Source organism: Neomonachus schauinslandi, chromosome 8 (genome assembly GCF_002201575.2).
Source record: "Neomonachus schauinslandi chromosome 8, ASM220157v2, whole genome shotgun sequence".
Classification (NCBI taxonomy): domain Eukaryota; kingdom Metazoa; phylum Chordata; class Mammalia; order Carnivora; family Phocidae; genus Neomonachus; species Neomonachus schauinslandi.
The window spans coordinates 12,245,645-12,271,458 of NC_058410.1; the positions used below are offsets into that span (position 1 = coordinate 12,245,645).

At 48.4% G+C, this 25,814-nt stretch overlaps 1 protein-coding gene across 1 annotated transcript in view; it reads right to left on the reverse strand.

Moving 5' to 3' along the window:
- Positions 1-404: 404 nt before the first annotated feature.
- TIAM2 (TIAM Rac1 associated GEF 2) overlaps positions 405-25,814 on the reverse strand; it is a 111,412-nt gene continuing 86,002 nt past the window's right edge. Inside the window, exons 14-25 of the mRNA XM_021693474.2 lie at positions 15,767-15,946; positions 13,191-13,259; positions 12,524-12,649; positions 11,581-11,689; positions 8,858-9,037; positions 7,036-7,154; positions 6,012-6,120; positions 5,323-5,381; positions 4,573-4,678; positions 3,160-3,247; positions 2,638-2,792; positions 405-1,072 (exon numbers count right to left, since the gene is read on the reverse strand). Of these exons, the coding sequence (XP_021549149.1) occupies positions 453-1,072; positions 2,638-2,792; positions 3,160-3,247; positions 4,573-4,678; positions 5,323-5,381; positions 6,012-6,120; positions 7,036-7,154; positions 8,858-9,037; positions 11,581-11,689; positions 12,524-12,649; positions 13,191-13,259; positions 15,767-15,946 (1,920 nt within the window). The 3' untranslated portion in view covers positions 405-452. The remainder of the gene's footprint in view (positions 1,073-2,637; positions 2,793-3,159; positions 3,248-4,572; positions 4,679-5,322; positions 5,382-6,011; positions 6,121-7,035; positions 7,155-8,857; positions 9,038-11,580; positions 11,690-12,523; positions 12,650-13,190; positions 13,260-15,766; positions 15,947-25,814) is intronic.

The following is a 25,814-nucleotide window of genomic DNA, read 5'->3' on the forward strand; positions in this document are numbered from 1 at the left end:
CGGCATCTGTTAACAACCTTACAAAAATGAAAGATCTGCACATTGTGCCCCTCACCCAGATTAAAATAAATATGCTTTAAATAAAGCAAAAACTAACAGCTCAAAGAAAATGCCCAGAGGATTGGGAAAAAAAAAACAATGACCTATTAATCACAACTCCCCCATCTTACTTTTTCCACATAAATTAAAATAGATTGCATTTTTAAGGATCCTAAGTCATTTTGATACCTGCTCAAAAGGGCTATAAACTAAGTAATTTACAGATTCTGATCAGTTCAATCTAGTTTTCTGATCTACAATAAATTAAAATAACTTAGATCTTTACAACTATTTTGTGGAGAAAATGTACGCCGCACAAAACCCAATAATGAATAGTTTTTCTGCCATTTCCACTTGACCACCAGTTTAAAAGTAAAACGAGCCATCGAGCCCGCATCTGGCTTGAAATGGCACTACAACTTCCCGTGGTTCTCGGTTTCATAAAAACACTCCTCGCTGACCACCGAGGTTAAACTCTGGACACTGAACTCTCGCTGGAGAACAGAACTGAGATCAAGGTTGGCATTTTCAGACTGACTGTCAAGGGACTGATGGCGAATCTGTGCCTTCAGCAAAGTTCCCCTGTCCCGCTTGGTGCTGTTTGCTTTCCGCTTAATGGCGCAGAAGTGCCCCCGCACCAGCTTGGGCTGCTCCCCTTTGGGCCGGCCCTCCGTGCCAGGCTGCTGTTCAGCTGGCTTTGCATCGGGGCCGTCGGAGATTCTCAGTCTCTGGAACTGAATTTCAATGTCTTTGGTAGGGCTGCCCCGTCTGAGAGTCTGATGGTAGTCGTCCTCGTCGTCGCTCAGAATGTCACTCTCCTTGATGAGACTGTCTGACAGATCAGCCAGGCCTGGCCGGGGCTGTTGCAGGGACTCCTGCCTGCTCCCGCCTGGGGCGCAGCCGCTGCTCTGGGTGCTACTGCTCAGGCTGCACTCGTCCGAGTCCAGGGAGCTGCCCTTGCCGGCCTCGCCGGGCTCGCCGGGCCACTCGCTGCTGGAGGAATTCTTGAGGACTTTCAAGGACCTGGAGGAAGCTGCAATGAGAAAAGTGCGTTTCCCCTCGTGATCGAGAAACAGACTCCACAATGCGTCATTTTTGCAATCAAGTATGTTATAAGATGTAACCTCTTAATGACTTAACATCATCTCACTTCTGTTACCAACTATCCTGGGGCTTGGGCAAAAAAAGAAAAAACACACATACACCCAAAACATGCAGATACTACCAAGTGTGGAAACTTTTTACTTAACGTTTATTTGAAATTTTATGTTGGAGGATTGGGCATTGCTAGATGACCTATTACCAGAGCTCGATTGTTTAGACAGAACAACAAGCTATAAACTATTACGAAGGCTAGGATTCTTATTTTGCCAATGGATAAATGAAAAAGTTAGCTACTAATAAAATCTAGGTCCCTTTCTTCCACTAAAGTACTTTGAAACTGGACAGCCAAGATTATACCATATTTCTACGCCTGCCTTCTCACCTTATTTCCCTTGCTGCTCCATTAAAAGTAGAAAAATGCCCTTCATCACTCATGAGAACGGTCTCTGCTGGAATTTCTAGCCAACTTTCAGAGATTTAATAGGAATAATTTAATCATTTGTGTGTGTTTAGTTCTTTTCTCTTGGGTTGAAGAGAAAAGGGGAGCTCTCAGCTGTGATGTTTCCATAGACAGTAATAGCATAGTTTTGATGGCTACAGCTTATTTTGGCAATAGAGAAAAAAATAAAATATATACAGTGAATTTGAAGAGGAGGTCACACTGTGACCAATGAAGAAAAGAAACAAGACCAAAGATATTAACAAAACAGTTAATACAGAGAGAGGGTTTAAACTGAAATTTTAAAAGCAGAAAATTTAAAATTTTAACTGAAGTTTTAATAGCAGGCAGAAAGTTTAAGAAAAGCATGATCTGGAGTGTTTCCTTGCTGACTTAATTGACTGGGTAAGAATGAATGTAGGGTTTCTTGATCTTAATTCAAGTATTGGCTTTCTAGAAGCCTGAGCTGTTCGGAGCACTGGGAGTTACTGCAGTGAGCCAAGCTAAGCTGAGAGACTATGTGACTCCTGCACATCTCAATGGAAGAAAGAGGTAAGATAGTAAAGAGACTATGTCAGCTGGTGGTAAAATGAGGACTTGGGATTGGGAGTGGTTATAGTTTATACAAGGTTTGGGAGCAAGAGGCATTTTAAGTTTCTTTTTTTTTTTTTTTTTTTAAGATTTTATTTATGTATTTGAGAGAGGGAGAGAGCACAAGTAGGGGGAGCAGCTGAGGGCAAGGGAGAAGCAGGCTCCCCGTAGAGCAGGGAGCCCGACGCAGGGCTCAATCCCAGGGCCCCGGGATCATGACCTGAGCTAAAGACAGACACTTACCCAACTGAGCCACCCAGGTGCCCCTTAAGTTTCTTAAAAGGAAATAAAATTGCCACCACCTTCACACACCACTCCGTGTACTCGGGTGTCTGGTTCAGAGCTTACAGAGCTCCCCCTGGTACTTTACAAAGTGATGACTCACTGCTGTATTACAAAAACATATATCCTTACAGAGAAGCTTGTGTTTTCCTGAATAAACACAAGGCCAGCAAAATTCTCACCTAACTTGGCTGAAACAGGAACTCGGTTCTTAAGGGGTACCAGGCGATCCTTACAGGTCTTCTCCAGGGGTAATTCACACTTGATGTGACGCCTGAAGTTCTCCCTCAGAATAGATCGAATCACCTTGACGATGTTGGTTTTGCTCTCATTGTCACTGGTGAGGGGAGAAGAGAAAACAGTCATGTCGAGTGTCCTCGTGCTTTGTGTCCACGTCCCCTGGTCCTTAAGTGTCCTATTACTGCTCTCAGGACAGACTGACCATGAGTCACCAAGCTTCTGTGTACCTTGGTCTCCACTTAGAAAAGGAGAAGTGATCATTTTTGAAGGGCCTTTGAGTGCTAAGATTTGGATACATATTTAATCAATGTATTCTGCTACAGACACAGTTGCCATTTGGGGGAGGCTGGGTGTGATCCTGAAGTCATCAAAATTCAGGAGAGCACTAAAAATAAACTCCCATTTTTAAGAGAGCACAATTCTGTCTTTTCCCATTGATTTTAATTTTTGGAAGTCCGTAATACCTGCAGCACAGCTGGAAGATGGTTTCCGGCCGTCCTTCTATTTCCGACTTCGTATGGATCAGTTCCCAGACGGAATTATTTTCTGTCCCTGTATAAAAGGAAACAAGGGTCTACAACTTTGCCAAAGATGTGAAGTTCGAAACTCACATCAAATATTTCCTGTCCTGAGTCTCATCATTTTCTTCGGTGCCTCATTCTCTGTATGACTTTCACAAAGTTATTAAAAGTTAAATACTTTTGGGGCGCCTGGGTGGCTCAGTTGGTTAAGCGACTGCCTTGGGCTCAGGTCATGATCCCAGGGTCCTGGGATCGAGTCCCGCATCGGGCTCCCTGCTCAGCGGGAAGCCTGCTTCTCCCTCTCCCACTCCCCCTTGCTTGTGTTCCCTCTCGCTGTGTCTCTCTCTGTCAAATAAATAAATAAAAATCTAAAAAAAAAAAAAAAGTTAAATACTTTTTAGTTACTTTTTACATTTCCTGGTAGTTTTCCATCCACCTCAGTGTGCTTTCTTCCCTAGCCCCGGATCCCATCTCTCCGGGAAAGAGGTTAAATGGATCCTGTTTGTCAACCCCATTCCATTCATTGTATTCTTGGAAAGGAACAGTAGGATGTGCTCAGGTACTTGAGGTAAAACAGGCCAGCCCAAAGTCAGTCCCCTTTTAGGAAATGTAAGCCCTTCAAAACAAAACTGAACAGGGACCCAGAGCATCACTGCATGCCTTAGACTGTTGTTGGTCCTTTCTGTCACCGGAGGCACTGTCACCAGAACATGGTTATTCTAGAAGGACCTCTGAACATTTTCCAAGGTGGAAAAGTTGGTTTTTCTAGTATCACATATAATACTGCTTAATCTTAAGGAATTTTCTGATATATCAATTTTTAAATTTAAGTTTGCGGTCCTTTTTTTTAACATATTTTAGGGTATCAAGGATACTAGGCAGGAAAAATGTTGAAAACCATTGATAGTGAAAATAAGGAAACAATGAAGAGAGGTATTTGACAAAGAAAAGGCAAATTTGGCGTTTACTTTCTCTAAAAGTCTGTAAAAAAAAAATCAAAACAACCTCTTTTGTCCTTATTTTCTTTGCCTGTAAAATAAAATTCAGAAATTATTCTGAAGGTTCTTTCCTAGTTTTTCATTCCACAATGCAAGTAAGTCCCATTAAAATGCTTTTTCCTGGGGACGCCTGGGTGGCTCAGTTAAGTGTCTGCCTTCGGCTCGGGTCACGATCCCAGGGTCCTGGGACTGAGCCCCAAATCAGGCTCCTTCCTGGGCAGGGAGCCCACTTCTCCCTCTGCTTTCCCTCTGCCTGCCACTCCCCCTGCTTGTGCTGTGCTCTGACAAATATATAAAATCTTTAAAAAAAAAAAAAAAAAATGCTTTTTCCTGGCATCATACCACACGAAACAATTACCTGCTGTATTCCCCAGTCTGACTTGAAGTGCGGATATGGGGATCAACCAGCGAAATTTAAATGGGTCCAAGTCGGCAGAGCCGTGTGCAGGCCGGGAATTTGAGGGCTGTAACAGGAAAGCCCCCCAAGAAAAGTGTTAGAGCAAGCTCTCACCCAGAGAGGAGATGTGCGGGGAACGGAAACTTGGAAGTTTTCCCTGTGTGCGAGGCTCCTTGCATCTGTGTGAGTGGTCCCAGTTCTCAGAGATCTCGGGGCGGGGGGGGGGGGGGGGGGGGGCGTTGGGGCAGAGCCGTGGTCTGGGGAGCACAGACTGCTAGACACCAAGCAAGAATGACAACCAAGCCTTCTGTGTCCTCATTACCTCTGAACAGTAATAACTCTGATGGCTTATGGTATCCACAGCTAAGCTTTTTCTTTTTTTTTTTTTGAACTAAGGAAAAAGTCGTTTGAAAACCAAAGTTACGTGGTCTCTTACGTGTATGGAGCAAACATGGGCCATTTTCAGGGATATGGAAGCTGATTTTGTGTGTAGGCCCCAGCACGGGAATTTATAGATGTAGATCTTCTTTTAAAACAGACACTGTTTGTGGGGAGAATAATAGCCTGAGTATCTGGTTTGCTTAGTCACCCCAGGAGTAAGTCCCATTAGTCCAGTGAGGCCTTGGTTCTGAGCGGGCTTCTCAGACCAACACTGACAGGAAGACAGAGCCATGAAAAGGTAGCTTTAATTAAATGTACTTCTTGTCTTACCAATTTCTTTTTCAGTTTGCAGTTTTCTTTATAAACCAGTATGACAGCTCTCTTAAAAACTAAAGAAAGGAAAAGAAAAAGAAAAGTCTTTCATTATTTTGTACAAACTTTCTTCCAAGGTTGGACTATGGCTTAGAATGTTTTAATAGAACAAAGCTCTTCAAACTTATGAAGCTCCAAGATCCCACTAAACCAGCACAGGAGTGAATAAATGGTGCTCTCCTCTGATATTTCAATGATGCAGAAATACCTACTTATTTAAAAGCAATCATCTGAAGTAGATCTTGGCGATTTTTCTAAAAATCCCTGTTTTGTTTTATCGAAATCTGAGGACATGGTGTTCATCTTGGTGAGAATACACTGTCTATAATCGGTCTTAGTGAGAATTAAGACATTTTGGAAATGCAGCAAACAATTAAGATAGCAGGTTTCAAAATAGCCTCGGGAGATCTGTTCCTGTAACACTTGGCCAGAACCAGTAAGCCCAGCAGAAGGGAGAACAAGATAATGAGTATGCGGAGCGACAGCATCTTAAATAGTCGGAGGCTGGCTCAGTTAAGTCAAAAGCCATTACAGCAATGATTCCAGCTCCTTCTGAAAATCAGAGTTAGCTGGACTGGTGGGTCTAGAAAGATCTTCATTTTCACCAGCCTTTTTTAAGTTTACATTCTTTCAAATGGGATACTAACCAAACACCGTGAGTTCAAGGTCCTTTCTGGCTTTTCCTAGAGACAGAAATGGATTCAACCAGGAAACTGCAGAGTGCATCAGAAGCTCCCCCATGGAAAGTTCTGTTACCTGTATCATAAAAACGGGAGATGAAGACAGGGAGACCCCAGGGGTAGGTTGTCTCATGTTGGACAGTGAATCACATTTGTATATGTGGGGATTCCAAGTACAATCAATGTGATTCTTATGGCCCCCGTAAACATGGGGCCTTTAAATAGTATAGGTTTTGAAAATATGAGCAAAGCATCGAACTTTGAAAAACAACATAAATAGAAAGGCATTTTGGTTCAGTGCACACATTATATGTAAATGGACATTGAGGTCCATCCAAAGTGTCACCACCCCGATCCATAAACTACATGGGGCCTGCAAAGATAAAAGGACCAACACTGTTTCGAAACTGTCACAAAAAAACTCCAGTTGTTTTCTGTTCTTGCCTTTCTCTACTGAAACTACGTTTTCTTACATGTAGACTTGAAAAGCTCAAGATTCTAATTTCGTAATTAACCAGAAAAGAAAAAAATGGAAATTGTCAAATTCCACTTAAACTAGTTCTGTAAGTAAGGAGGTAGCCGCCGATGTCAGATATCCGGTTCTTTCTACCTGCTGGCCCCACTTCCTGTATTCATCCTCCCCGTCAGCTCGCGCTTTCCAGGTACGCGCCCACCTCTGGGCCGAGTCTTGCCTCACGCCCCGTGGAAAGGGAGTGGGGGGTAGGGACATAAGCTTAGTGATATTTCTTGTTTTCTTTTTGTACAATGTTAAGGTGACATAAGGTTACATTCTTAAACCAGTATAATGAATTTTATGTTCCGTTTATACTTAAATGGTTTGGTTTACTGCAAGCGTTAAGATCAAAAAAAATTTTAGGCATATTCTCGTCTAGGAGAGCCCGAACACGGTGGCCTCGTTTGGAGATCGCCTATGGACGGACGCAGTGAACAAATGCACTTAAGCCTCTCGGAATCCGGCAGCGCCACTGACCTCCTTCTCTGTTCCACTCTGCTCTGCCACCAGCTGGTCGAACACGGTCCCGTAATCCTCGTAGATCTTTTGCATCTCATTGATGTGGCTGGCTACTTTTTCCATTGCCTTCAGTGCCTCTGAAAAATATAAAATCATTATTTTATAAATTTTGGTTAAGTCCTACCAAAAGCCGTAATGAAAAAGCTCAAGATTCAAGCCAGATTCAAGACCAGTTCTTACTAACCGAAGCGTTACTCAGGCATGGCTCACGCAGCCCACTGCAATCCAGTCATTATAATGAAGAACAATAGGACAATCTCCCACCTCCAGGTCTCTTTGAAATGAGGCAAAACACAGGTAAAAAGTGTCACTAATAAGAACAGCTAACGCTGATCGAGCACCTTCTATTTGGCAGGTACTATAATATAATGGGTGGTTTATTTTAATCATTTCATCCCCACAGTAACTCAATGACTACAGGAGCTGTCATCAATCCCATTTCACAGATGAGGAAACTGAGGTGCAGAGGGGTTAAGTATTGTGCCAGACTTCTAAAGAGAGAAACAAGGAGTAGAGCCAAAACTGAAACCCAAGACTGACTGGCTATCGGATACCTGCCCTTAAATTCTGCCTCTCCTCCCAGGCCAAAGACTGGAACCGTGAACAACAGTTTGTTAGCAAGAACTTACTAATGTCTCTGTAAATGCCCCTAATGACCACAGCAACTGGTGGTATTTATACACGGTGCTTATTTATAACTTTCTACTTGGGCATGTGAGGGAAAAATGATTTTGTAAAAGTCAAAAAGCAAAATTTCAGGTTACCTATAAATTTAGTATTTTTCGTTATTTTGTTCTCCTGATTCAGTATTTTAATTCAGTTTGGAGGCAAGTTTGGAAGGCAATTTTAAATATACCCATTTAAACATCATCTTGAGGAAAAAGGATCTTTTCACATCATTTGAATACTAATCATAATTTGTATCATTTGCTTGTAGAATTTAACTTCCATGTAAAAAAAAATTTTGTCTTTGTTACTTATGATACAAAAGTATGCTTGTCATAGAAACAAGAGCCAGTTTAACTGAAACTCTTTTCAGTGTTTATTATTCAGTACTACTAATACTTATTAATAAATTTGTTACTCTACCCAGGTATTTTATTACAGGTAGACCACCTAGTTTTCACATGCAGAGAACAAATCACTGTATCTCTGATGCAAACACAGCATCCCTTTAGGGGATACTCTTCTTCATCTCAAACTGAGGGGCTCTGTGTATTTGACAAATTGTATCTTAGGCCCATAATTTTCTGGGGTTGCAAAAGAAGACACATCAGCCTGGACTGTAAAGCAGAACCTGTCGCTGAGAGCTGGGTTGTGGAGCTGGGCTCTGCCCTCAAGTCCCCACAAGGTGGAGCCTCACCCAATGGATTCGATCAGCAGCACTGGGCAGCGCGCAACACACAACCTCACAAGGTGGCAGGAAAATAGGCCCCATTTTCGGTTCCAGCAGCACTGTTTTGCTAACCGAAGAGGCCCAAGGTAACGGATTTCATCTCTCTGAGCTCAAATACGTTCTTTGAAAAACGAAAATGGAATCACCCCTCCAGAGGGGTTTGGGGCTCCTCCGATGACTTAATTTTGCCCAAGTATTCTGTCCATCTGGAGGGATGGCCATACACCTAGTAGCTCTTTGCACATACTAAAATGGTATCTAAGCTTAAGAACCGTAGTCCTGAGGCAGGTCTGAGAATTTGAAACGAAGCCGGGAAGAGAAGAGGGGCCTGGCAGGCTCAGCGGGTGGCTGCAGTCACAGTCCGTCCGCAGCCTGTTTTCTTACCTGTCAGGTGGTAGTGCTCCTCGCTCTCCTGGTCCGTCAGTGACACGAGCTCCTTGAGCAGCAGAGGGTACTTGAGCACCCTCTGAACCGGCTTGATGAGGTAGGACTCCAGGGTGGAGGAATGCTGCTTGGTGGGATTCCGGGCATCCAGAAAAGCCTTGAAGGCTTTATCGGTTTTAGCTACAAGCAGGGGGATAACAGACCCTTAGAAGAGCACAGCCGGAGAAATTAAACCCTACTCCCTTCAGTTTTTAATGGAGTCACAGACCATCCACTTCTACAGTCATCCTAATGCCACTCTTTATGAAAACCCAGATGCTTCCGTGGGCCAGGCACCCAGCTGTCAACATGGATTCAGCGTCAGAGTTGGGGGGGGTGCAAATGCCATGAAAAGAGGGAACTTACGAGGCTGTCTAAATAGTACCGTCCTCACGCCAAAGAGGAACACCAAGCTGAAACGTGGGAATGTCTGATTTTATAGGCATATTCACATGCAAACCCGAGAGACGGTTAGAGGTGCCTAAGAAGTGAGTTTCAAGCAATTCCTAAAGCCACAAAACAGTCTTATCCAGACCCTACACCTACCCTGCAAAAGAATCATATAGCAAAATAAACGAGTCATTTTCCCCCACCGTCCTCGCACAGATTGTTACTTATTCTCTGCCCAAGGGGCTCTCTTGTTTTCTTGTAGAACAAATCGGTAAGCACTGCAGCCCTGACCTCCACAGCTCTGAGCAGTCCAGCTCACCGGATGTGACCTTCAGACCGCTACGGGTAGGGAAAGCGACCTGCGTCCAGCGTCTGATGTTATCCAGGGGACACCCAGGACCCCACCCCGTTCGTGTTGAGAGTGCCAATGGTACATCTACCAGTGGCTACTCTGGATGCCACCTGCTGACACTGGTCGGCCATCTGTTTGGAATTCAGCCAATCTGAACGAAATCACACCCTTATTTGGGGTTCTGTCACAAAGGCAAAAACCTACAACTTCTAGGACATGTGGTACCATTTTGAATGTGACCAAAGTGGCTGCTGAGATGATCCTTCAGAACTGAGCAAAGCACTGGTGTGCTTTGATTTTACTGTCAGTACGAAGGTGTTCCTAGAGGAAATGCCAACGGGAGTCACATCTCTGTTTAAGCAAAAGTAGAGGAGACAGATTTTGGCTGGGGCTTGTTCACTTGAAGCACTTCAAGACCGTTTCTTAACCTTGAGCCTGTCCTTCTACGATACTGTAAATACCCAGACTTAAACCAAATGGCAGAGTTGCATCAGTGGAATGGGCTGAAGGCTCTGAGTGCTGGGGTAAACCTCCACTCGCCTTCCAGGGTCGATCCTGTGGAGAGACTGCCTGGTTCTGAGAGGGAAACACTGAAGGGCGACCTTCAGATAGAGCCTATAATGACAACAGAGGAAGGGGCTTGGAATTTAGTTGATGCAACTAAAAAAGTTCAAACAGAGACCTCTCCCCAGACATCGGCCACTGTCACAGGAGAGCGCCCAGGTTCCCTGGCTTCGGGAGAGCCGGCAAATCATCATGGGACAGAAGGCACGAAGCCCTGTGTCTTTCTAAAGAAGGCGCTCAAGTCCCAGGGGAAGTCGTCTGTATCCCAGAAACAGAGGCAGCTTCGGCAGGTTCGTGTCTCGCTCCCCGGTTCCCGTGAGCGACTGAGAGAACAGGGGCGGCCCGGTGACCGTTTCTAGAGACGTTCCGATGACCCTGAGGCTCACGTGCATTTCCCTGAGCTGCCTTTCCAGCGCCGGAGCCCGCGCCCCGCACACCGCACCCCTGCCGCCCTGTGCCCGCGGCCCTGAGCTTGCCTGCTCCTGGCCCCGCCACCACAGACGAGAATGCCCAAGAATGGGACAGAAAAACGCCTTCTGGGAGCGGCAGATTGGAGAACTTTCATCTCAGGTGTGTGGCCACGGAAAGCAGCCTCAGGGACAGAATCGCTTCCGGTGAGGCGGCATTCCTGGCTGGGGTGTGACAGAAGCAGACGGAACCGCATGTCGCAAAGCTCCCTACAACCCGCGGGCAGCTGATCAAGGTCACGGCTCTCATCAAGCCCCCGAATCCAGTGCCAGGCTGGGCCGACAGACCGTTACTGAAAGCCCAGGCGCTCCGTGCCCCCCCCACGCCCCCCGGGGCCGCCTCGCACCCGGAGAGGGTGAGGTCCACCCAACGGGTCTCCCTGGGCGTCAAGAAAATGAAAGGCTTCAGTTAAAGCCAATAAAAGAAGATGATAAGAACGTGGAGAGATGAAGGGTGCTTCAGGGACAGGATGTGGGCCGCTAGGTGTGAGTGTTTGCCCGGCTCCGTCAAAGCGGCTTTAACTCTAGTTACCGCCCTGCTTGTGAATGTGCTGGTTGCATCCATGGGCTTCCTCAGGCCTAAGGAGGTTAGCGAGAAAGGAAGAAAGCAGCAGCTTACGGTTCCTGGGTTTCAGATCAAGGAGTGTGGCCGAAAAAAAAAAAGAAGCCAGAGGTAATTTAACAGCAGAGTGACACAAAGCAGAGAAACATCTCTGCTCTGAGGACACGTGTTCACTGTTACCAATACACTGAAATAAACTAAGAATTTTTCCTCTAATGCCTGTCAATGTAAAGGTCAAGAACAGAGCATGATCCATTAAAACTGTACTTATCCCCACTTATTAAATGCAAATTTACTGTTAACAACTAAAAAAAAAAAAAACACAGCTATAAAGGTATGAGCAACTTACCTCGCTCTAGAACCTTCTGTACTTTAATATGATTAGCACAGAATCCGCTGTAGAGTTTAAAATGGTCCGCGTAATAAAGGAAAGAGCCTCCAAGGGAAAACAGCAATTTCTAGGAGGGGAAGGAAAAGTCATATTGGACATGGTTTAATCGGGGTCCGCTGGCTCTGGTGTGGCATCTGACTACTTTGGCGCATCCATGGCATCTGTCTTTCAGATACCAGAGCACTAATGCCTCAGAGAAATCACCAAATGAAATAAAGCCAGGACTGCCCCATTTCCACAGCAGGCAGAGAACAGCCTGGCATCCCCCTAGCAGATCTTGAGTTTGACTGAAAGCCTTCTGGCAGCAGAGCTGACACCACGGGCAAAGGACAAGAAAGAAAGTTCGACAAAAATACATCTGATAAAGTGGGATATGAACAATCTGGGAGGATAATCAATCAAGCATTACTTGGGACAGATGCTCTCGACTGTATCCTGCCCTGTCCCCTTTCTACTGTCTTGCACCTTTCCTTCCCTGGAGGGGCTCCTCACTAGTCACTGATGCTCACGTTGGAAACAGGGCTCCATCGAAGAACCACTGACCGATGGCTTTTCATCCCAGCGTCACATGACCATGAAGATGCGAGATTAGATGCAGGGTAGGTGCTCCTGCTTCGAGCAAACTCCCTACATATCGTTCAGCAGATCTGAGCAAACAGTGTGGTGGACGTGCTCAGCCACCGGGCAGACTCTACATGAGTTGTGCCACCCAGACTCTGACTACCAGAACCACTCAAGATACAAACGTGGCCGGCTTTTACCACCTGCCAGAGGAAAAGAGCGCAATGAAAGCACTAAATTTACCTTGTCTACGGGCAAGGGACAGCAATTTCTTTTTCAAGGGAGAGTTCTGCACTCTACCCATTTATTTTTGCCTTAAGCCGAAGTCCAAAATACTTACTCTGAACTGTGAGGGAGTCTCAAGGCTGCTAAAGTCCGAGGATGCTGAAATCCCATCCTCCAGAGTCTCCAGAAACACCTTTTGAAATTCAAGCATCTCTGGCAAACTTCCAAAAAGGGACTCCATCTATATGAAGGCCGGGATCGGAAAGAGGGTATCAGCAATGAAGACCCAGAGACCACTCTAACACCCAGACACACAGGCAAATCCCAAGCTGTTCACCAGAAAGCAGCAGACAGAAGTAAATCCTTCAAAGAAGGCAGCATATGGTTCTAGTAATTTTTACAGCTCTGGTTCTAGTAATTCTTAACCTTATAAATGGACGTAACATTTTCAGGATTCAAACTGGCGAAAAATGGAAGGCAGCAGCAAAGAGCTAATTACTGAGATTTAACATTAACAAGCCATGAATTAAAGAGTAACCTTTGACCACACTTTCTTCTACAAAAAGGACACTGACTGTCCTGCGCAGGTGAACTCCTGCCACTGAGCCTCACGTGACAGAGGCCACGTAAACGGCTTTGGAGGCCACGCCTGGGTCCCTCCGACAACCCTTTAGTCCTGGGTGTTCTTGGGGGGATCAGCAGATAGAACCTCCGGGGAGGTCCACTCACAGGCAAACAGACCAACCTGTGTGTCAGTGGACAGGGGGAAGGGGACGGATTACCTCATCTTGGGTGAGAAAGGTCTCATTTTGAAGTGGCTCCAAGTATAATTCAAAGAGGCAGCTCAGATCCTGAAAGACGGAAGAAGAGAATCTTTATCACGTGTGTCTCCGAAATACCCAAGAGTTTCCAGCAACCCTGACCACAGCTCCAGACTCCCACCGGGAATGATGGATTTCAAGTCTGGTTGAAATTCATGACCCTGAAGGCGGTTCCTGTTATTTCTGACCTAATTCACAGAGGCTAACGGCACAGTGCACTCAGCAGCCGGGTCGCCTATCCTGCTTGGACAGCCCGGTGGCAGAGCCAGGCTCCCTCCGTGGCCAATGCAGCGGGAGCATTCATCTCCCTGCGAGAAGGTGAGTTCTGGTGCGCACGTCTGTCGGGCGTGACCACACCGGCCAGCTCACCCCGCTTCCTCCTCTGCCTCAGAGAGCATGGCCCAGCCCCACCGTGGAGCTGAGAGGGATGGGACAAGATCTGGGAAGCTCCTCAACTTCGGGGTTGACGCATGAGCAGAATTTCAAGCTCCCGTATTCGAATGCAAGAAAAAACGTCCAAGGATTAAGAGCAGTCATGATGTTTATAATCTAGGCCATATTGGAGTCTCCAGTAAACCGGGCTCCAGCAGTGAGGAATAGTGGGAGTGGACGGTGTTTATAAAACTCTTTAGATAAAGGGTTGATTTAATAATTTGAAGCCAAGACCAGGATATAATTTTGTAATAGGAAAGGTTTTTTTCTTCTTATTTCATTTATTCTGAAGAATTTTCAGTATGAAAATGCTAGAGGTAATTGATTACAAAGTCCACTACTCTGCTCCCTCATTTCACAGGGGAGAAATCTAGACCTGAAGAGCTTTGTAAGAGCCGAAGCCTCCAGAACCTTCTAGCATAGGTCCCGGAACAAGTGGACAGGCCTGTGATGCCTTTTCCTGTGTCGCAACGAAAAGCTCCCTGGCCTTCCCTCCCTCACCACCTTCCACGGCGACTGCTTCAGAGCAGGGAGATGCGAGAAGCTACTGAACCGTATCTCAGCAAACACACCAATGCTGACAGTTCCAAGTTGCATGCAGGGATCAAGGTTAGATGAACAAGAGGTAAAATCCCGTGTTAAATGTCAGCCACAAAAAGAAATGACAAAGTAGAAATGGTATGTGTGTCAATCACAAGAGGCACCCGGTGCTGGTTATTTGGTCAGAGCCAGGGACGGGCTGCCCTCCTTCCTCGTGCCGGCAGGGGCTGCTCAGGACTTACACACCACGAGCAGGTGGGCGCTGAGCCGCGGGGCCGGACAGCTGCAGCCCTAAGAAAACAAAGCGCAGGTTTCTTGCAGGGCGAAGGGTCCTCTCTGTCTAGCTCACCCAGAACATCCATCTCAGTCCTCCGCCAGCACCTCGGTGAAACCACCGTCCCGGTGCTGGGTGGCCGAATGGTACGGGAGGACCACACCGACAAGAGCAGTAAGAAGTCTGAATTCCGCCCTCGCCTCTGCGGGTGAAAGCTCGTGTCCAGCCTCCCTCACGGGGCCGGAGGGTCTCTGAAGCCTCACACCGCACAGCACACAGCTGCTCTGGAAAGGCCATCATGATCACAGGACAGTCCAGAAGCCCAGTCTGGGCTCCCCGGTGTTCACGTCATCTCCCCACAGGAGATACTGGACAAGACATAACGGGATATGGAAGTAAACCATCCACTCTACGGCTTTCCTTTCTCCCCTCGGGACCAAAAGGAGGAGCTCGGGGTAGTTCTACCTGTGAGTAGGCCGCCCGTCAAGTCCAGATAAAATGACAGTAACACTGACGAAAGGGGAAGCTGAGACTTGTCTTGTGCAGGAAGGAGGTGACAGCCGGGTGCTCACACGCGGGTGTGGGTGGGAGTGGAGGGCACCCCGAAGGCCGGGCCGCCACCCGGGGCCGAGCCTGGTGGGACTCCCAGCCCCTGCCCTGCGCCATGCTGCCGCTGTCAGCCCCGGCCGAGCAAGTGAGCTTCCAGCAAATACGGAAAGCAGAAGAACCCGGTCTTCCCGGGCTCTGGCGTCCTCAGGAAAGGTTTCTCAAACTACTGACTGGGGTCCTCGGAAACATAAAGGAATTCTTCGGGTACTGAAGTGTCTGGGCACGTACCCCTCTGTGCCGGGGTGGGAGCGGCCCTGGGATGACCCGCTGCTCCGTCGTGGGACCTGTCCCGCGCGGCGACGGCCACCAGGCAGGTGTGGGGGCCACACCAGCAGCCGCTTGTGAGCAGGTCGCTCCCTGGTTCCTCAGCCCCTCAAGTCCTCTCCAGCGCTCTCCTGCTAAACCCCTACAGACTCCCTTCCCACAGAGCGCAGGTGACAAACCAGAACATCTGTTTCCATAGCGAAAGCTACCTTGGTAATGCAGTGAGCCGAGCACGGATTCTCCCAAGCCCTCTCGGCTTGTGGGCCCTCTCACCCCCCCGCCCCTTGGGCAGCAATCCGCTGCTTCCAGGGGCAGGCAGCTCAAGCACGAGTGCTGGGGTTCCGGGGAGCCCTGCCGACACACAGCTGGCCACCCCCGGGGAGACCGAGCAGGGAAGAACACGGGCCCCTTCCGTTACCTTCACGTAGGACTTCTCCGTGTCCATCAGCTCCTGGATGACTTTTCGGAGGCGATCTGCATCGGAGAGGTGGCGAGCCAGCGGCCGCGGAGGTGGGTCCCGAGGCCCCCGAGGCCCTTCCATGCCGTCGCTCTGCGTGTCGCCGAAACCCCTACACAGTGCGGCGATCTGTTCTGCGCTCTGAGAGAGGGCGAGACGGGGGGATCATGTAGGGGACGCGCTCCATTATCACGGGCCTCGCAGCAGGGACACAGCCAGAGGCTGTCTCCGCCCAGTGCGCTCTCGGCAGTGTCACGGGGCAAAAAGCTAGGCCCCCTGGTCTCACTCATTCACCTGACACTTTTCTGTTGTCCTAATAGCTGTGTGGCACGTGGCTTGTTGGTACTGAAACTTGCAAACAAGGCACAGGACTAGCCGTCGGTTTAACAGACTTGAGGGCGCTCTCAAAGCAAGCTTGTGGCTTTCTAAGAGCACACTGAGGAGCCTCCCGGACAGAACAGCCCTGGGAGCCTCCGGAATGGCATGGCACCCCAAGGATTTTAGGATGGCTTGGCCACAAGGCACTTGCAGCTCTGCCCTCAAATCCAACCACGAGCTCTGCAGTCTCGCGCCAAGTAGCAGAATACGAGTGAAGAGGTTAGAGGTGCTGCACATGCAGGGGATGGGCATGAAGGGAGGGACGTCCCCTACCCTGTGGGGTGCAGAGTTCCCCCACCCCACCCCAAGGAGGGCCCAGAAGTGAGCAGGGGATACAGCAAAACCCAGTGAGTGCCAGAGAAGAGGGATGAACCGGCTTGTGGGAAGCTTCCTGATGACAGTGGGAATGGAATCATCCAGACTCAGGGACAAGAGGAGTCAGTCCCCCAGCCGTCAGCGCAAGTTCCTACTTTTAAGCACAGTAATGGAAAAGCCTTCTCAAGGGGAGCCCGTTTGTAGGGTCCTGCCCGAGGCCGGGGGTTTGAAGTCTTGAATGTGTCTCCTCCCATGTTTCCACAGTGCTTTGCAGCGTCATCAGATTACACTCAGCGTCTTTTTACCTCTCTTTCTCCTTCCATCCCACCCGCATCCAAGCTCCAGCCCGTCTTACTACCCACCAGCGGGTAAGCCTGTCTGGGGCAGGGGCCTTTCCCTGTCACTGCCCCGAGCGCCCAGCTCAGGGGCCGGGGGCCCAGCCGGCGCCCCGCGCACCTCCTCACCTCCCCTGCGCTGCCGTTGTTCCAAGAGACAAAGCAGCATGGCCCAGTACACATGACTAACCGCCATCCATCTTTGGCAACTCTCTTGGCTAAAACTCTTCCCTTCTTCAGTTTAAGTGCCTTCAGGCCTGATCTCTAGCGCTCTGGCTGGGGTAAAAAGCTGAACTTGGCAGAACCATCTCTTAATGCTCCATTCATTTTCTTGGGGACCTTTCAGAGCACAAACAGCTCACACGAGCGTGTGGGTGACCACAGTGGTCTGATGCACACCAGTTATAAAAGCTGACACCTGACAGATGAAAGTCTCTTGACGCTAAAACAGGACACTCTGGCCCTCCCTTTTTGCCTCCCTCTCTGCTCTACCCTCCACACTGATCTGGCTAATCTTTCAATTCAGTGGGTCTCAACTGAGGGCCCCCTCTGTCTCCAAAAGAAAGACCGGTCCTGCATAAGAGGATAGTCCCCTTGCCAAGGTAAGAAACACCAAAGCACAGCCCAAGGCTCACTGGAAGCCAACCCAGGCTTGTGTGGAACGAATGAAAGAGTAAGACTCCGTAAACCAACGGGAGCCACTTTGTTGTGTGCGGGAGGCTTCAGGAAGAAGAGGGTTGTAACATGGTCCTGGAAAGCACACGTGTTCCAAGGGAGAACCACAGAAGAGCCAGAAGGACAGTGGGGAATGAGCACTGTAATACAGAGCCCAACTCAGGGGAGTGAAAGTGGGCCTCCTCTCCCAGCCAGTTGTCTGTGACCAGGACTTCCAGACTGGGGGGGCTCTTGAAATATCATTGTTTCTCTCGTCTTCAAATAAATCTTGGTGCAAAAGTTAGATCAACCACGGAACAAGCACTAAGCTTCCAGCTAGACACACAGACACATATAATACAAAGTAATTTACTTCTCAAACAGTTCAAAGCATGTGTAAGTACTAATGATTCTCCTTTGATACATGCATTATCCACATACACATGCGAACGCAAGTGTATTTCTGGTAACACCCGTCAGAAGACATTCATTCCGGGTAAACTCTCAAAAAAGAAGAAAACAGATGTGCATCTTAAGGCACCAATCAAAATGCATCTTGATTTATCAAAATGTCTCACCTCATGTTTAAAACGACCAAATCTTATGATTCATTACTGAAGGAATTCCAACACTGTTAAGCCATGCCTAAAAGCCTAATGACATAGAGTAAAAGCCCAACAGCATGGTGCAGCCAAAAGGTGGCTTTTCTGTCTTCCAGGATGTGAACATCATAAAGGAGCCCTGGGGAATACAACCAGACCACTCCAAACTCCGTGCTCCTCCTTTCCAGGGGAGCTCAACCCTGGCCGCACATTAAGCTGTTTTGGGAGCTTTAAAAAAAATACCCACGGCTAGACCCACTCAATCGGTGGGGTTCAAGCTATGATTATTTTTTAAAAGCTTCCCAGTTCAGTGAGCAGCATCTACTTCGGTCTCCAGGAGCAGCGCTGCCTTCCGCCTGATCACACTGTCCCCATGGTCTACAGTGAAGGACGGCCACGTAAAAGGGACGTGGTCTGAGCTCATGAGACAGAGGAAGTAGACAGAATCATACCCACGGCCCTGGTAGTCTGGGTCCAGCCCTCTATGAACTGAGCTAAACAACCAAAGATGATGATACTGAGACTCCCAAACTCACTTATTTGAAATCTCTATACTGGTATTTGCACCACATGCTCAGACAAAATAATTTTGCAATGCTGAAAAATAACAGCTTCCAGGGCTACAGAATCTATATTAAGCTCACATATACTGCACAAAATGCACCATAAGTTAATGGCAGCTGGTGAGCTTACAGCTTTGCCTTGCTGGGATGTCAAAAATCACACCTAACAATGCAGTGTTAAAATAACGAGATTTTAAAAATAAAGTATCTTGCCATTTTAGAAAATCAGAATTCATTTTAAGAACACTTCTGGTAAGATTAACTTGGAAAAGTGAATGTTCACGGGGATTCTGATAGCAAATGTACTTTTTAAGGTGCCACGATGAAGTGCTCAAATGTGACAAAGTCACCTTTCTCAGGCAGAGCAGCTGAGCTACTGCCTGGGGGAGGTGGTGGCGATTACTTGGCATCAGGAGGCAGGAACTCTAAAAGAAGACTGACTGTAAAGGTGTTTTTACGTTGTATCCACAAGAGTTGCCCAGGTGGTTACGTTTCAACTTCTCTATTCTTAGTGACAGTCATCAAGGACTGAACTGTTAAAGGTAGAATTCTGGGTGTGTCTGATCAGCGAGGTCTAGTAACAGTGACTACTCTGATTGGGCCGTTCTCACACCCAAAACAGGGATGGGGGTGAAAAGCACAAGCGAGGTGCAGAGGACCAAAGTTCTATCCCGGCTCTGCCCCCAGTCCTCTGCACGATCCTGGGTAAGGCTCCTGAGTCGACTTCCTTATCGACAGACCAGAAGCAGCATTACCTATCCCATCAAGTCACCCCTCGAACGGCCAACTAGGTCACCAAGAAAAGGGAACTCGCATTTGCTGAGTCCCTGCTGAATGCTAGACAGACAGAGCTGGCAGGGGTCCTCCCCAATCTGCCGGCACGTAATCCTTACTGGGACTGAGACGACACAGATGAGGGGCGGGGACTGTGAGGGCACAGGACCATCTCCTGGCTAGCTCTCTGCAGGGTGCCCGCCCCTCCCGGTACCTGGCAGAGTATGGGGCAGAGCAGATGTGCTCCTCAGCCCCTGCCCCTGTGGTCTTGGCTTCCTGGCCCCCGTGGCCGCCTCCGCTTGGAGAAACACCTGCAGCCCCCACACATCTGCAGACAACCTCCACATCTTCTAGGCTGCTCCCGCGCCCCCCCGCCCCCCCCCCCCGCCCCACTGTGGGAATGCTGCTCTAAAAGCAACAGAGATTTACAAGTCAGGGTTGGGGACGCGCGCAGATTTGGAAGCTCAGCAGCGTGTGCCTGTGCGGAGAAAGACACCCCAACCTCAGTGCACACCTCGGATTAGGACCTTCCAGTCTGTAGGCTCAGTGCTAAGAATTGTGGGTTCACTGTGGGCTTCATTTTTTATAGGTGAGCGCAAAACAAATATTTTCTTTATGAATTCCTTTTAAAAATTAAATGAAAAATTTTCCCAAAAACTGCGCTATAAGGATACAGCAGTGATAGTGACTGAGACAAAATTTTTTCAGGTTTTTAGGCTGACACTAAGGCTGACCCCCGCTTGAAAATGATTTGATCTTATTTATAGATGAGGAACATCTCACTAAAGACCTAGGCATTAAAGTGCTTCAGCGTGCTCAACACACACACACACACGCACACGCACACACACGCATGTGAGCTGATGGATACGTTCATGAACTTGACCGTGATAATTATTTCCCAATGTCTAGGTACAGCAAATCATCAAGTTGTACACTTTAAAGATACAGTTTTGTCAACCATACCTTGCTAGAAGGAGAAAAGGTATCTGAAAGTCCCTTTTGGTTTTGTTGTTTTAAATGTATGGCTAAGGAGACCTTCTGCTTCCTTATACGAGGGCTGAAATGTGTCTTTCCTCCAGGCGCCCCATCTTTCCGCACTGGCAACAAAACAGCTAAGGATGCTCAAGCACCTTGCCCCAGAGTGTCCCTGGAGGAACGCAGGGGCAGAGCCTCTTTCTCAAACCGGTTCTGAGATGCCCCGTCTGACCTTGGACTCAGTGCAACACTCATTCATAGAAAGCTGTCGCACCCCCTTCCTCCTGGTTCAGATTAGTAAAACCTGATCCCCTGGGCATAACAACTTCGACGTTTACTTTGCTCTTACTTGGAGACATGGCTACCTGAGGCATTTCAATTTTGTCCTAGGAATTGCATCTTAAAAGATCACAGTGGGATAAGTACATCACATTGTCCAAAACTAGTCTGAGATTCTGCAACTACTCCACGGAATATCGGGGCCATCGGGAGCCCCGAGGCTCAGCGGCCAAGCGTGGCCTGGGCTTTCCCGCCTCCGTCTGCAGCCCAGTGGTCATGGAGGGACGGCAGGCACCGTGGACTCCTCTGTCAGAGGCATCTGTTTGTACTGCTTGGGCCCCAAATACCTCCAGCCTAAGAAAAAGGGCTGAAAAGCACTGCATCATCTGTAGTTCTAGCTCACAGGGAAATACTTAAAGGTAAATGACAGCATTCGCAGCGTGCGCTCCTTGCAGTCCCCCGTTGAGAGGAAACGGATGTTAACTTGGAGGGAAGATCCTTAATGGACTTAGCCGACAGGCAGACCTCGCCCAGGAAAGACACCGTCGTCCTGCTTGGGTAACTGGTCCTACGACAGCTATGGAGTCCGTTTGGCAGATCTCTAGCTGCCACCGCATCCCCCCCTCCCTCCACCACGCAGACCAGCTGAGACTGAGCCATCGCTGGGGACCGAGTCCCTGTCCGGATCACAGTCACAGAGTTTCATTACACCAGCACAAGAAGCAGAAGAGGTTTCTACTGCTTCTATTAGCCCTAAAAAGAATGTCAGAAAAAAATTAAAAAAACAGGCTTTGACTCTGAGCAAATGGCCAGTTACCCTCAAGGACAGTCTAGCCCTGGGAAGGTGCGGTCTGCATGCTGTGTGTTCTCCTACGGTGCACTTACCACCTGGAAGCTACGAGAAGCCTGCAGGACTCAATGATCTGAGCGCAACTATGGTGTCAGCTGTCACATCCTAGCAAATCAGTTGTCAAGAGAAGTTCCTCTCAGTTTAAAAAAGAAAGGAATATCTAAAAATTGTACAAAGGACTTTTCAACTTACTCTGCACTACATTAAAGTCACTGACTAACTTACAGGAAGATCTAATATTATCCCCAAGTGGCCCCGGCAGCGGGAATCCGGAAGGAGCGCAAAGGGCTAAATGACTTCCCAGGAAGGCTAGTGAGCAGAGATGGGCTTCACCCCACAGGGAGCAAGGGTAGCCCCCAGCGCCCATCAGGGGCCAGGTCAGACCTCAGGGGCTGCAGGCCTGCCCCCCCCGGGGGGTTCTCAGGAGAGGAGGAGGGGGCCGTGCTCAGCACCTTGGCAGGGAGGGGCGGGGGTTAAAAAGCATTCAAGGTGATCAATGAAATTCACATCTGGGGGGCCACCTGTCTTAGTGAAACAATCCCTGGATGGAAAAGTCTAGAGAAATAGGTTTTTATATTTATCAAGATGGTACAAAAAGGATGCGGAAACACTCGTACTCTGTTCTCTAGACCAAAGGGTTCTATTTCCAAAAGCAGAAGGGGAACAGAAACCATAAAAGTAAATGTGAACTGATGTCACAGGGGAGCCTTTATTTTACACTGAAACATAACGATGAAGCTAATAAATCGGGGCACAGAAATGCACCGAGGTAACAGGATAGTTACCAGCGACGGGACAGACGCATGGCCGCTGACCCAAGAAGGCCACGACTCACCGGGAAGGGCAGAAAGGAGATGTGTGCGTTGTGCATCTCCACCACACACGAACATACACGCACAGATTTTCTAAAAATGGAATGATATATATCACGTATGCAGTGTTAACCAAGATATTTTTATCCTTGGGTTCATTTGAATTTTCTCTTTTACAGTGGTTTAATTTTTAAGATTTTTAATAAATGCACTCCTTTCCTGTCACTTAAAAAAAAAAAATGACTTGAGGTTGAAAAGGCTCAAAGTGTTCTGTTTCTATGGACACAGTGATGAACAGACTGACACAGTTCCTCCGCTCATGGTGCCCCGAGTTTGGCTGGGAAGATGAGCTCTGAGCAAGTAATTCAAGATGATCGGCGCCCAAAGTGCGGGGTCCTGTGGACACAGGCCCGAGACCTCCCGTGGTCTGAGCTGCGAGCGCTGACGCCATGCACTCAACGATAAATTAGTTCTCTACACTAAGCCAAGTCTGGGGCCGGAGGGAGCACGGGGTGCGCCAGGACCTGGGGGCCAGAGCAGCCGCGGCCGGAGGGTCAGGCAGAGCAGGGAGACGGGTGGGAGACAGAGGCAGGGGCCGGGCCCTCAGGGGAGAGCAGGGGTGGGTGGCGGGCTTGGGTGATCCTGACATGGCACGGTGGCAATCCCTGCCACCTGTTAGGTACACACCTGACAGAGCATGACAAGGTGAGCATCGTGGTGGCATGAAGGATGGGGGAGCGTGCACCCCAAGTGGGGCAGCCCATCGCCTGAGCCCCTTTTCCTTACCCTGGCGTACATGCAAAGCTCATGCCAAGGGCCTGCGAGCACACACTGGACCAAGATTTCTGAAACGATTACTTTTTCCAAGACCAGAGGCTTACACACATGGGCTCTGGAGGTACCACCCGGCTGGCCATGACTGATCCCCCCCACCCTTGACTCCTTGTGCTCACCTGGAAAGCAGGGATCGTGTTTTATAGGGTCCTTGCGACGAGCCAATGAGATAAAACGTAAAAATACTTACCACAGTACAAGGGATCGATAAAAGTTAACCTTTGTACAGGGAGTTTAACTTGCCAAGTTTTGCCATTTTTTCAAATTACAGAAGAAGAAATGTCCTCTGAATCCCCCAAAGGGTGGGCCAGAAAAATCGCACTTCAGGATTTCAGCCTTCTCTCATGGAGCCCCTCCTCTCCGCCGGGCTCGGCTCTGGGTGCTGAGGATGGAGCACTGAGCTCCAGGAAGAAAACCTCGCCGTCCTGTGAGGGTGTGGGGGAGGGGGGGCAGGGGAGAGATCGCGAGGAGGAAGCGGGGCGCAGGGCATCTCAGAGGGGGAAGGGTGCCGGGGGAACCAACCCAGGAGGGGCACATGGAGGGCATGGCCTGGGGGCTGCAGCTTCCACAGCCGGTGGGAAGAGAAGCCAAGTTTGTGCAAACTCTTGAGGGAGGGAGGGCAGCAGCGTGTCCGTGTGGCACCTATGTGCACCGGCGGGCCCCCCCCCCGAGGGCAGGCCAGCGCCCGCTGCGGAGTCTGGGGCTCCCTCAAGGGCCAGGGCAGCATTTCTACACCACGGGGCACTTCCTTCACAGAAAAGACTGGGTGTCTCGAGATCGCTCTTAGGTAGCTTACACAAAACAGCTCATCCAATCTAATACAGCCCGTGCTGGGTGCCGTGTCCTTGCCTTCCCGTTTTTCACCCAGAAAGTAAGCTACAGCTTCCTCCGGATGTACAGTTAAACCTGCGCATCCAGAGAGATGCATGAGCTTCTCCTTGACTTCTGCATGCAAAAATACGCGGCCCACGGTCTAACAGAGACTTTAATGACCCCCCCGCCCCGAAAACCGGCAGGCAGAGGCCAGGGTGGATCATCAGAGCAACGGTCAGCCAACGAAGGCCTCCGGGCCAGTGGAACCCGCCATCTGCTGCTGTAGATCAAGTTTTATTAGCACTTGGCCGCCATGCTCATTCACCTGCCCTGGCTGCCATGGGCAGCCTCCCCGCCATGCTCATTCACCTGCCTCTGGCTGCTTCCACCCCGAAATGCAGAGCTGAAGGCTTGCCAGAGCCTAAAACATTTATTGTCCCTTCACAGGAAAAGTCTGCCAAGTCCTGATAACAGACAGATGACCCCAAATCAAAAAAGATTCTTCTTTTGAAATTAGCCTTAATTAAAACTCAACATCACCTAAAAACCTTTATTCTGAACATTTGTAGTGAGTAAAGGGGAGATTTAAAAGATGATTTTATGTTATTTTTCTAGAGACTACAAATGGCATCTTAATTCACATGAGGTATAAACCCTTTTATGTCCTATGCTTTCAACTGTGTCCAAAACCAAACCAAACACCTGCGTGCTCAACTGGCTCAGATCCAGGGCTCCGAAAGAGGACTCAAATTCTCTGGGTTTTGCTTTATTTTGTGTTCCTTTTTGATGGCTGAGACGATTCTGTTTGTCCTGTGATTCGGGGCATTTAGACCTGAATTTAAATCCTTTCTATGATTACTTTATACCACTTAACATTCATACTAAATATGTTTATCTGGTTAAAGACATCTCTAAGCCAGTATCTTTCAACTGAATTTTTTTTTTTTTTAAAACATATTCTTAACTATGACTTTTCTATCAACACTACTCTCAGCCACTTTTCCATCCAGAGGTACTGATTTCTGGGCTCAGGTCCATTTCCCTTCTTTTCCTTCAGTGTTCTCTCATGGCCCACTTTCATTCTGGCAATCAAATAAATTAAACCTGTGTATTTACTGTAACCCTTCCTTCAGTGGTTAATGTCTTCACTGAACATTCTAGTCAGTTTCCGTGTTTAATGCCAGTTTTCCCAAACAAGAGTTAGGTCTCTGGCTTTATTCTTGGCAACTGATAATAGATTACTGAAGCAGTTTTTGCAGGAAAGGTCTTGAAGTGTTACATATTCTGAGAATTTACTGAGCCTTTTTTTCTATCTTTGTCACTGTATTTGAAGGAAAAGAATGCATCCATATAAACGCCAATTGCAATCACATTCTTGACCAGCGAGAGCTTTGATCAATCTGATATCCACCAATTTTCGGGGCAAGTCTGTATGAGGACAAGACAGCTGAATCCTGGAAGGGGGCAATCCCACACATTTGGCTTTAACAGTTCCAGCTGTGTCCACCTTCGCCCGGGACAGTGCTGCCCAGCAGCCTAATCCCAGACTGCCCCCCAGCTGAGTCCTCTCCCCTTTCCTGCAGTTCCCTAAGAAGCATATTTTCTTTCTAGTTGTCATCTACGTGGGCTCCTGGTTGCCTTACCTAGAAAAACAGAAAGTAGGGTAGCACCCGGTTCCTGGCTGCAGACCAAGCACTCAGCTCTGAGAGCAGTTCCAAGATGCTCAGATGCTCAGCCCATTCCCATTCCTTGATGGTCCTCCCTGAGCATCTTAGCTTCCAGACTGCCTTAGACTTGTATCCCCTAGTTGGCTTGGTCTATC